General features: G+C 39.5%; 2 protein-coding genes across 2 annotated transcripts in view; one reads left to right on the top strand and one right to left on the bottom strand.

Moving 5' to 3' along the window:
- Positions 1-1,087, bottom strand: part of LOC126184257 (iron-sulfur cluster assembly 2 homolog, mitochondrial) — a 28,762-nt gene extending 27,675 nt beyond the window's left edge. Inside the window, exons 1-2 of the mRNA XM_049926628.1 lie at positions 977-1,087; positions 313-483 (exon numbers count right to left, since the gene is read on the bottom strand). Coding sequence (XP_049782585.1) covers positions 313-483; positions 977-1,068 — 263 coding nt within the window. The 5' untranslated portion in view covers positions 1,069-1,087. The remainder of the gene's footprint in view (positions 1-312; positions 484-976) is intronic.
- A 183-nt stretch (positions 1,088-1,270) lies between these two features.
- Positions 1,271-12,739, top strand: part of LOC126184229 (calcium-independent protein kinase C) — a 221,155-nt gene continuing 209,686 nt past the window's right edge. The window contains exon 1 of the mRNA XM_049926602.1: positions 1,271-1,628. Within this exon, the coding sequence (XP_049782559.1) occupies positions 1,281-1,628 (348 nt within the window). The 5' untranslated portion in view covers positions 1,271-1,280. The remainder of the gene's footprint in view (positions 1,629-12,739) is intronic.

Here is a 12,739-nt window from a genome sequence, read left to right as displayed (position 1 = left end):
TATGGCTTTTCCAAATATCTGAACTTTAGCCAATTGTAGCACCCAGTTCTTGTGGGATGTTATCTGGCCAACTCACTTATGTAAAAAATGGCAATTTTGGCGTCTTGGCGCACCCCCCCCCCCCCCCCCCTCCCGCTTAAATTTCTGCGAATGACCACCATTCCTAAGTAAAACTGCCATCTGTATTCTCTTGTTAACAGACACTATGGCAACATAGATGGCAATATAACTCCTCGTTTAGAGTTTTCTTTCTTTCCTTAAAAATATAACGGAATACTTAGATTAGTTCCAATCTCCATCAAAACAGCTTACACATCATCGTCATTAATGTTTTCATCCAAGTCGAATTTGTATTGAAAACCCGAACAGCCTCCTCCTTCCACAGTGATGCGCAAATTAGAGCCGTCGCTTGAAATTTCTTTAAGTCTCTTGGTACAACTGGTACTGACGTTGAGAGGTTGACCAGCCGCCGAAGAAAACCACCTGTAAAATATTACCAAGAATGATCACCAATATTCTAATATACTTTTCTAGCTGTATTGCATTCCCTTAAATTATGCAAAAGAAAAAGGAAATGAATTACAGTTTCACACGGGTATAGTTTTCTGAGTAATGGTATCTATTATTTCAAATCTTCACAGGATACATTGAACTTCAGACACTGCATCAAAAATTGGTTGAGATACGGTGCTTAAAAAGATACCGCTCACAGCTACGCATGTATATTATACTCAGACTTCGAAACTCAAACTTTTGAAAGTATTTCACATTATATTAATTTTATTTCGTAGTCAGAGTAAAATTAAAATCGATTCTTAAGTTTATAGTTCACAAAAGTACTCAAAGATAGCGTACACACTGCAGCCACAGCTGGCTGGACAGCAGCACAGTATTCACGCTACCGTATCTTAGACTCGTACGTGTAGCTTAAAGTAGAAAAAATCGTTTTAATTATGTAAAGCAATTATTTAAATACCTTTCTTTTCGGTTTATAAACGTGAAAAATGTTGACTTTCGGCCGTACTTCGAGGATAAACTGTACATCACCAATCTGCCAAATGTCGCCATGTTAGTCGTGACGTATCGAAAGGCATTGTGGGCTTGCTAATTAGAGTGCAGTGAATTTTTATCAAAATCGACCTTCATGGCTGTCAAGAAAGCCTTGTTTTTGGAAGAAATTTTAAGAGTTTTCCTATGCGGTTGACGTACGATTTTGTTACGTGAGTGGGGAGTTGGGTTTGCTGAAGAGTATTGTGTGAGTTGTGGGTCAGACGACGCCAATGTTCACTGGAACCGTAAGGGTACAAATATGCGAGGCTTGCGGGTTGAGACCTACCGATTTTCAAAAGCGGCATAATGTGACGTTTGGGAAACCAGATGATCAGCCAACAATAGATCCTTATGTGTCGATAGATGTGGATGAAAGCCACTTGAGTCGCTCGACAACGAAATGCAAGACTTTCGATCCGGTGTGGAACGAATGGTTCGAGCACGACGTGCAGGGCGCCGTCAGCCTAGGGCTGACGGTTTTCCACGATGCTGCAATCCCACCGGACGATTTTGTGGCAAATTGCAGTATTCCTTTTGAAGAACTGCTTCAGAGGAATCGAGATTCAACAGACTTCTGGGTATGAACTGTTCTGTAGCTTGCATGAGAACCACTGTTGATCGAATCTTGCTGCAGCTCTGAGTGATGCACAGCTTTGCTTGAACAGCTGCAGCCATGAAAATTACATAGTTATTGCTTATTACATCAGTTTTAATACGCACGTCTAAATTCTCTCTCTACTGTGCCACGATACTTGTATTATTACAGCATGAGTTTAAAGTATTGGACTCAATACTCATTGATGTATTGTTGCAGATGCGTTCAGACAGAACTGTTAATGATATTGCACCCTGGGTACAGTGTTCCCTATCAGAAATGTTTCCAAGGATTTCTCTGTTTTGTATGAAATTAATTAGCCAGCAGTGTAACCCCCATTGTTTCTTATATATATTGTCTTCCATTGTGATACTAATAATTTGTCACTGTCATGGCTAGTTAATATTGTATTGGTATAATAAGTTATTATTTCGTAATTATAAACCCTTGATTTACAGTTGGGAAGTTATCCAGCATTCCTCTGCTGCTTCTTGCCTTTCTTCAATTAGTTGTTGCTGTTATTTTCTTTGAAATCAAAATGCGACAGTACACCACCTCTCACTGCTGTTTACCCTCATACAATGTCAGGTCTATCAAATATGACATCGACATGCTTTATTTCTTATATTTTCTGTGATTATCAAGAGATTCTTATGCCTAGTTAATGTCTTGGTGTTTTGTCCTTGGTATTAATTCTTTTTAAAATTAAAACCATTTTTGTGCTTTAAAGAATATTGACGTGCTGTGAAACCAATGTTTCATTACTTTACTGTAATGCCATATTTCCAAACCTTTTTGTTTCCCTCCAACTTAAAGTGTTGTTTACTGTCAGCTTCCAAGATACATTACATTTTCACCGATTGAAAGTGAACAATACACAATTTTAGTAGTGGCAAGTGCTGTATATCCTGTATGGAGCCACAGAAGTGGATACACCCTATTTCAAAGTCTTTTAGCCATGCATTTAACATAATTTGGGTATACAATAATTTTGGAAGCTGGTTCAGTTAATTGAAACTCAGGTGGTAATCATTTCACTCATGTGTAGTCAGTTTTAATGTTCCATATATAGAGAGATTGAAAATCTTTTCCTTTAGGACTTTTTTGAGTACCAAATAAACCCATTTATTTTTAATGGTATTGTTTGATATGTTTTGTTTGCAGTAATCTTTGCCCAGATGATACATTCAGCATCAGGTATCCTGTTTCCATTTTTAATAAATAAAATGGTACTATAAAGTGCTTAATATTCATTTTGTATTACAAATGTACTACAGTGCAACAGCTTCTTGAGCACATTGACAAATATAGTTTTTGGTGTGACATGCTCCCTACATTCCTATAGCAGCAGTTTTTTGTTGAGTCTTCAGATGTATATGGGAATTTGTCTTCATGTATAAAGTGCCCACAGTGAAGCTGATGCCTTTGCTTTTGGCTGACTATTCTGCTTTATTGCCACACAGGTTTGAAGTAAAAAAATTAGTGAACATCAAGACCAACAAGAAAAGGTCAAGAGGCCATACAAATAGGCACCCTTGGTTTCCATTTCTTTGAATATACCAGACCAAGACAGCCATTCAAAACTAACCTCTCAGCGTATTAACAGGTTGTTTTTATATTGCCATTGTGCCAACTGAGATGTGCCATGTGTAACGCTGAAAGTGTCTTGAATAACATTTTAGTGTTTACTGAGCAAGGTATCATGCTGAATAAGACACTAGACAAACATTTTAGAGAAGTGAGATCAAATGCCCTCATTCCAGCCAACCAAATTTACTTTTTCCATAATGCCAGGGCTAAATCACTGTCCGAGTAGGTTCACCAAGAAGACTGCAAACCTCGGTTTTAGTGCCCTTAATCCTTTGTTCATGTCTTTTTTTAACTACCTGTCAGTTGGTAGAACTGTCCGCCCCAGTAGCTGAGTGGTAAGCGTGATGGAATGTCATGCCAAGGGGTGCAGGTTTTATTCCTGGCTGGGCCAGAGATTTTCTCTGCTCAGGTACTGGGTCTTATGTTGTCCTAGTCATCATCATCTCATCCTCATCGATACTCAAGTCGCCGAAGTGGCGTCAACTCAAAAGACTTGCACCAGGCGAACCGTCTACCCGGCGGGAGGCCCTAGCCACACGACATTTCATTTCAGTTGGGAGAACTGTGTTTTATATGACAATGATATCTTTTTCCAACTGCCTGGAATGTTAAACTTCTAATAAGGTTGATGGCAGAGTGATGTGCAGTAGCATCATTCTGACACGTGTCTCTAATGTGTGCGATAATGTTCATATGAAATTTTTGTTATTCCATTGCAATGTCCGGTGTGGCTAATGTGTAGCAAAAACCAAGAGTTGTGTTAACCAGAAGATAGCAGTGTGTCTATAAGGGGCTCCAATGGAGGGGAAGAAAAATAAATAAATAAAAATAAAATATGGCGCTTACAGAACGTAGGTAGGTTCTTTTGTGAAATATGTGGAAGATCACTAAGAGCCAAGCAAGGAAGCCTAATCATAAAATGATTGAGTAATTAAGGAACAACCATAGTGAAGGCTGCAAATAAAATTGGACTACTTTCTAAGAGCTGTTACCTATCCATCTTTATATATAACTTACGTATTGAATGTGAAGGGATACTGATGAACTAGCTAATGAGACACTACCGTACTTCGTCAATTGGAAGACACATTATCTGGTGTTCTGTAAAGGAAGCCTGATTACTATTGATCATTTCTGGCTATACATTGTGTAATAGAAATACATAGTCAAGATTGTGCTAAAAATGTTTAACCACGACACTTGCAACTTCTTAGTAGTAGAAGTTCTGCTCAGGCATTCACTGTTTGTGTGAGTCATGTTCCAAAAGTAAGAGCTGTTTGGTCATAAAAAGTATATATTAAAAAGTAACTTCCATCGACGATTTTAGTTTCCTATATACCAGTTTCACTCTTCCAAGTAATCATCATTCACTTCTAAGTACTTTCCATAATGCCATGCTAGTTTCTTCCAACTCTTGTGCATAGTCCTCCATATGACAACTCAACTAGTAAACAGCAGCTGCCATCTTCAAACCTTTTTCCACCAAGCTGTTGTATCAAGTGCGAGAAGTAGTAATAGGCACTGAGTGAGGTCAGGACTGTAGAACGACTGTTCAGAAAGATCCCAATGGAAATGCCAAATTTTATCCTTTATATAGGCATTGCCATGGAGGACTGGTATTCTTTGCACATGATTTTTTTTATCTTTCACATGACAGTCATGTAAAAAATGGTGCATCCAACATCAAGAAATTCATCAGCGAGAGCACCAATAGTCAGTAATTGATCAGATGAATTTTTCACTTGGTTGCTGTATGATTTCATTGGTGACGATACTACACCTGTCATATTGATGAGGATACTGGACCTGTCTTTCTTTCGTCATTAAACACATATCAATTGCAATGTTTAAAGTCTTGATTTTATTGACATTAAAGTTTTCTGGGTATGGTACCATGTCATGTATAAAACTACTGCTGCTGGAGAAAAACCATTGTTTTGGTCATGGTTGCAGCGGCCTTCTTCTGGGTCTACTGGTGCGTTCTAGCTATGCAGGGTCCCTTATATTTTGTTGTTACTGTTCACTGCGCATGCCATTACGTCATAGTTTTAGAAATATAGTTCGTTTCATTGGTCATTTAAGGAAGAAGGAGAGGAAACTTTATTTTAATAGATTATTGCGGTGAAGGGAGAGCATAACTTCTGTTGTCTATTGACTCTTGTGTTATGTGCCATGATTGATGGTCACTATCGAATGAGAAGTTGGCTCCTGTTTACCAAAATGCCTTAAAGGAGAAACAATTGTACCTACGGTTATCATGGTCAGCTTTGATGATGATGATGATGATGATGATGATGCTTGGTTTGTGGTGCACTCAGTTGCACAGTCATCAGCATCCATACAGAGTCCCAATTTTGACACAGTCCAAGTTGTTTCACAGTCCAATCTAGCCACTGTCACACATGATGATGATGATGATGATGATGATGATGATGATGATGATGATGATGATGAAATGACTAGTACAACACAAACACCCAGTCCCCAGGAAGAGAAAGTCCCCAACCCAGCCGGGAATTGAACCTGGGGTCCCTTGATCCAGAGGCAGCAACGCTAGCCACTAGACCACGAGCTGCGGACTCAGCTTTGATGTGAAGTCACTATTTATGAACATGCCATCCTTCAGGAGCATGTCTCACCAGACATATACGACCTGGTTGAGTTGTGCCTGACTTCAGTATACTTAAAATGGCAAGGAAAATACTAAGAGCAGACAGACAGACAGACAGACAGACAGTGTAGCAATGGAGTCTCCCCTATCTCCGCTGGCAGCTTAAATATTCATGGAAGCCTTTGAAGCTACGGCTCTTGGTTCAGCTCCTTTATGCCCACATTGTTGGTTCAAATATGTGGACGACACATTCGCTGTATGGCCTCATGGTGAAACAGAGCTACACAAGTTTCGTGAATATTTGAACAACATGCGCGGGAAGAAACAGTTCACACTCGAAGTAGAGAAGAATGGTGCAATTCCATTTCTAGAAGTTGAAGTATACAGGACAATGGAGGACATACTGGGGCACAGAGTATATAGCAAGCCTACACATATAGACAGGTATCTGCATGCCCAATCCTACCACCACCCAGCGCAGAACAACTCAATCAGCTGTTCTTTGGCAATCTTTGCGCATTGTCTGAGCGATGCTCAAAGCATAACACCTGAGCTTAAAAGGCTACGCACGTTTCTAGCCAATGACTACAGCCATAAGTCAATCCACACAGCCTTTTCGACAAATACACGTAAACAAGATAAGCAAGAAATAGAAAACTGCAGCCAACAGTGCATTTACCTTATGTGAAAAATGTTTCTGATCAAATAGGCAAACACCTTCACCAGGTTGGAGTACAGCCTGTCTTCTATAGTGGCCGCAGGACCCAGGACATGCTAGGCTCCACTAAGGACAAGGCGGATACATTACACACTGCAGACGTGTACGAGGTGGAATGCGAATGTGGAGAAGCATACATCAGCGAGACTGGCAGGCCAATAGCTATGCGCATTCAGGAACACTAGTGCTGTATTTGTCCAGGGCAACACAACAAATCTGCAGTGGCAGAGCATCAGCAAGATTGTGGAAAAGAAATAAAATTCAGTGAAGCCTTTGTGTTGGCCAAGCAACCGGTTATGACGAAATGCAAAATCGGAGAGGCCAGTGGCAATGCACATTCGGGAACATGAGCACTGTATTCTTATTGGGTAACACAACAAATCTGCGATTGCAGAACATCAGCAAGATTTTGGAACAGAAATAAAATTCAGCGAAGCCTGTACGTTGGCAAGCAGCCGGTTATGATGAAACGCAAAATCAGAGAGGCCATTGAAATACTTAAACACCCTAACAACACGAATGGAGAGGATGGACTCAGGCTTGCCCCATCTTGGCTGCCAGCACTGTCAACACGAGGCACAAGCACTACTGGCAAGTAACTGCTGCTGCGCGGGCGACGTCCAGCATTTGGTAAATAGGAGCCAAATTCTCATTTGACAGTGACCACCAATAATGACACACAACACAAGAGCCAATAGATAACAGAGGTTACGCTCTCCGTCCACAGCAATAACCTATTAAAATAAAGTTCCTTCTCCTTCTTCCTTAATTGACCAATGAAACAAACTATCTTTTTAAAATTATGACATAATGCCATGCACAGTGAACAGTAACAACAAAGGTAAGGGACACTGCATAGCTGGAATGCACCAGTACACCCTAAAGAAGACCGCTGCATCTGTGACTTAAACGTTGGTTTTTCTCCTGCAGCAGTAGTTTTATACATTATGACGCGGTAGTATACCCAGAAAACTTTTATTTCAACTGACTCTGGCCACAGAAGCCTATGCAGTTATCTTGATTCTATTACTTAAACTTTCCTTCACTCTAGTATACTGTAGACCAGTATACTAGACTCAATTCCTGATGAATTTGAGAAACTGTAGAACTTTTTGCACACAAAAATCGAATTACAGCACGCACTTCACGAATAGTGTGTGCAACAATTTTCAAAATCATTTTTGTGTGCTTTCATACATAGTCAAACAACTACTGAACCCTGACGAGGAATTCCGTGGCTTCATAAACAATTAATTAGGGACACTGCAAATTATTTTATTTATTTTTTTATTATTTATTTATTTTTTTTTTTTCCTCCTAAGCTGCCAACATTTAAATGTTAACAGGCCTTACTTTTTGAATACTCATCTCAGCATCCTGGCACGTTGACAAGTCTCAGTGAACCTACCAAGGGTACCCATACGATAGGTTATGGGGAAAAGTGGGGGGGGGGGGGGGGGGGTAGACCTGTGGGTATGGAGTGTTTATAAAATTTTGAAAGACAAATGGTGACTTGTAAGTAGCCATAGAAAATTTCCAGGTCCGACCCTGTTAAAAACTTGCATAATATCAACTTTCAAATCATTTCCTTGAAGAAAAAACACATGACTACACTATAATTTTTCCATTACATAAGAGCTTGGGGGGAGGGGGGCGACAAAAGGGTTTTCACTTTAGCACACTTGCGCACCACCACCACCAGACTTGCTACTTATGCAGTACAATAGTACAATACAGTTGGACACAGGCTAATGACTTAGGCTGCAGTAGGCGCATGAATACTTAAATCAGGAATTTTGGATTGATGCCTAAGTTCGTAGCATTTTTTCCATAAGTTTAATAAATACAACAGAGACTTAAGTCATCAAGAATATATTCTCCTTCATAATTTACAACAGTCTGCCAATGACGGGTTAACTTTTTGGTTCCACAACTGTTGAAATCACATGGTTTTAAGGTGAGGAACTCATCAAGCCATGTTCAGAGCACATTTTTATCCAGAAAGGAAGTTCCTTGATGGTTTCATAGAGTGGAAAAGGCGAAAATCTGAGGGCACAAGATCAGCTCAAAAAGTTGGGTGCAGAATGACTTCCCAACCCTGTTCCAGTATAGTGTTTTTTGTCAGTCTAGCAGAATGCATGTGGGCATTATCGTGGAGTAGCATCACTTCATGCAATCTTCCTGGTCATTGTTTTTGGGTTGTGTGTGCAAGACACCTCAGTGTTGACAGTAAATTTCAGCAGTGATGCATACACCTTGGGGAAGCAATTCATAGTACACACTGTTGATGTTCCACCAGATGCATAATATTATCTCTTGTAGATGCACACAGGTCTTTGAAAGGGGAGTAGCTGCTTTTCTTGGGACTCAACCATTCATTTCTTTTCCTTATGGTAGCATAACAACACCATTTCTCATCACCAGGAATGATACAGGATCGGAATGGTCAGTGTACTTCGCGAGCCAATTGATGCCAAGCAAGCAGAGACATGCTTTTAGCCAGCCATCAATTGTTAAGATTAGTACACACTACCCATACACCCGATTTTTTAATGTTCCACATTGCATGCAAATGTCAGATGATGGTGGAATGACGACAGTTAATCACATTTGTCAGTTCTCGAGTAGTGACCTCGATCATTGTGGATTAATGCATTTAAATGATCTTTATAAAAGCCAGAAAGTCAGTGGAGAGTCACTGATGTCAAAATAATCCTCCTTAAAATGAGAAAACCATTTTCTTGTCCTGATCTGTCCAATGGCATTATTTGCATACATGACTCGAATTTTTCTGGCTCCCTCAACTGCTGTCACCCTTCTATTGAAATCAAACAGAAGAATACATCTGCATCTATACTCGGCAAACCATCATGAGGTGCATATCAGAGGGTATGTCCCATTGTAACAGCTATTAGAGTTTCTTCATGTTCAATTAACAAATGAAGCACAGGAAGAATGAGTGTTTGATGTCTCGTCTCTGCACATGCAGTAATTGTTCTAATCTTGTCTTCATGACCCCTATGTGAGTGATACATAGAGGGTTGTAGTATATCCCTAAAGGAATCATTTAAAGCTGTTAATAGACTTTCTCGGGATAGTTTACATCTACCAGTGTTGGAAATGTTCTGATGATGTCTCCACTTGGCATTCCATTTTCTTGCATCCACAACTCCACTAACTGTTTCCAAATGACAAAATGACTGTATATAAACTCAACTGTGAATTACAAATAAAAAATGGTAGTCGGTAAATGAACCTGTAGCAACCAGAATACCAGTATGCAAAATAAAAGCCCACGAACTTATGCACCAACTTAATAACAGTTTTCGGATGAGTTGTGTTTCATGTATTTAATAGCAGTGCCTGAATATTAAGATAAAATTTTGGTAAGTGCATTTTTCAGTATGCTTCTTTACCATCTTACTTGGTGAAAAGAGAGCACATTGGTAGCCACTGTTGCTAAACTTTAATGATCCTCGTTTTCTCTGCCCATAGCGTTGTCATCTACCAATCATCAGTTTGATCAATTTTTTATCAAAAGATATTCAGCAAAGAATTCATTTAGTTGTTCTCCCGTTATATGATCATATGCTCAGTGTACTTCTATTTCACTTAATTACAAGTGCCTCTGGAACCTGCAACTCTAGCCTGTACCAGTTTCTTTCCATTTCTTATTGTTATTTACCCCATGCTCATTCCAAATGCTCCATGTCTAACAATTGGATGTTAGAATTGACAGTACACAGTGGTTTACTTCTTATTTCAGGGACATTGATGGTGCTAAATCACTTTTGTTCTGTTTTTGTTTATGATCCATCAGTTTGTCACTCTCCATTAAATAAATGTACAAATTAATCATCCTATTCAATAACATAGTTCATTGTCTTAACTGCCTTCCTTCTAGAACGCAACTGCCACTATTCTACAAGTATTTGAGGAATTGAAAGCTATAGTGTATTGAACACATTTTACTATTTTTCCTGTACAACCCCACAATGAAGCTCAAATTTATTTATTCGTCTTCATTTTTGGAATAATAACAAGTGTTGCATAGTGTTTACCATACAATGGAAGACGAGAAAATAACGTAAAACACCTGAGGAATGTTTCTTATCAGCCAGCCTACAATAAACTGTTGCAAGAGGGCCCATTACTGATTCACCAACAACAGATTAACTTGATAGCCCTCCATTCCCCTCTCTGTATTTCTTCATGAAATATCATGGTGAAACCATTTACCATGTTTCATTGCACATATCAGCAATACATTTGCATGAAGAAATTCAGGTAGGATTGCATTTAGTGCATTTTAATTATTCATTAGCGTTGTTGTTAATTATCTAAGTGCATCAGATTATCGACAGGTTGTCTGAAATTTTCTGATTTATAGGTTGTGACAAAACCATTCCAAACATACCTTAATTACAGGAGTTAATGACTTGTGTCTTCTGTCAGCTTTTCTGCAAATAGCGTTTGTCCCAAGCACGACTGCACCAGGCACACAAGAAATGGCATTTGGTGTAGTTGGACTGCAGCCCTAGTGATACGGCAGTAACATTTGAATCCCCATACACTTCCTGCTGGCACCTCCGTTGTCTACTCCTATCAGGATGTTTCTTGTATTTTGATATATTTCTTTTATATTGGTAATGTAGACAACAGAAATAGGAGTAAACTTGTCATTATTTTGTCAAGGGGATGCTTAAAGGCTTGTCTATGAAGTGTCAATGAAAAGTCGTTCTTACGTCAGATTGTCAATCAAGAGTGGTGTGGTTGCATCTCTACACTTAAATCAGAATAACAAAGTAATTAATGATGTTTTCCACTGACTGTAGTACTCAGTTTGCCTTGCAGTGGCATTATAGGTTAATCACTTTGCTGCTCACTTTTGCTATTAGCTGCAGACATTCATATGTTTATTATAAGAAAAATCAGCACAAAGAAACAAAGTATGTGATGAAAATGAATCACAACAGTTACGTTAGAGGCTGTAATTATCATCCACAGAGAGATGTGGGATGATTTTTCACCTGCAGCAGAGAATTCATTCACATAAATATTTCAGAAGGTTCTTGAACAAGAAGTTCTTGTGGTGAGATACTTGGCAAATTGCAGAGTATATTTTAGAATAAATGACTCTTGCTTTTTTATTCCTGGAGACACTTCTGTTTACAAGGGAACTGTACACATGTTTGATTGATTCACAGCTGTTGCAAGTCTTGTGTAAACTGCATAGTATTTCCACCAGGCAGCTGCTCACCACCATCAGGAGCTACTGACGCATTGCTGCTGTGCTCGCCAATTTATGCGCTGGCTCACTATAGTGGCGCAGGTGTCTGGGGTGGGGCTATCTTGTCATTGTAAACAAATCATAGAGGACATTGATATCCAGCCCCCCCCCCCCATGCTGCAGAAACCAGCCATGTTCTTCATGCTGTGGCATTGGAAAAGTGCGGCCACAAGCCACAGACGCCATATACACACATGAAGGAAGTGTTGCCATCCAGCTTAACCATCCTGGCTACAATTCCCCATCTGTGTTGACTCATTGTAATCATTTGTCTGCAGCTGACAATGCTTTAGTGCCACCACTCCGGGTTCTGTTACTCTGGGGAGTTTGAATACTGTGTCTTTGTTAATTAAGTTATTAGTTACACGTATTTTGACCACTTATTTAATGATCGGGGTCCAAGTATGTAAAGGTGGATGAGAAGATCTTAATCTCTCCATAGTTTATGTCCTGTGCTAAGACAGTGTTCAGCAACAGCAGATTTTTGTGGTTGACCCAGTCTGGCATGAAACTTACGTTTGCCGCATCTTTCATTAACGGTGCAACACATCTGGTCATCGTAAGATTTTCCCCAGTGTCACAGGATTTTATGTAGTTCTGGTCTCCTTTGATCTATTCTTTAACTGGCACCAGATGGTAGAAGACACATTTTATTAGATGTTTCTTGAATAACCTGCCTGTCTTAAAGGACAGGGCACCAACATTAAACAGAAAAGCCATCCTTTTTGCTGCTCTTGCGATTGCATTCTGGTCGAAATGCATTGCAAATCTGCTTTTTAGAGTACCCATTCTGGACAAACACAGAGCAGAAATGGCTGAGCTCTGCTGATAACCTTTGAATCTGAAACAGCTGTAGCCATATGTACAAAAATCCATAGTACAATA

This window comes from Schistocerca cancellata, chromosome 1 (assembly GCF_023864275.1).
Source record: "Schistocerca cancellata isolate TAMUIC-IGC-003103 chromosome 1, iqSchCanc2.1, whole genome shotgun sequence".
NCBI lineage: Eukaryota > Metazoa > Arthropoda > Insecta > Orthoptera > Acrididae > Schistocerca > Schistocerca cancellata.
Note: the sequence above shows the minus strand (reverse complement) of the source record. Positions and strands in the feature narration are given on the sequence as shown.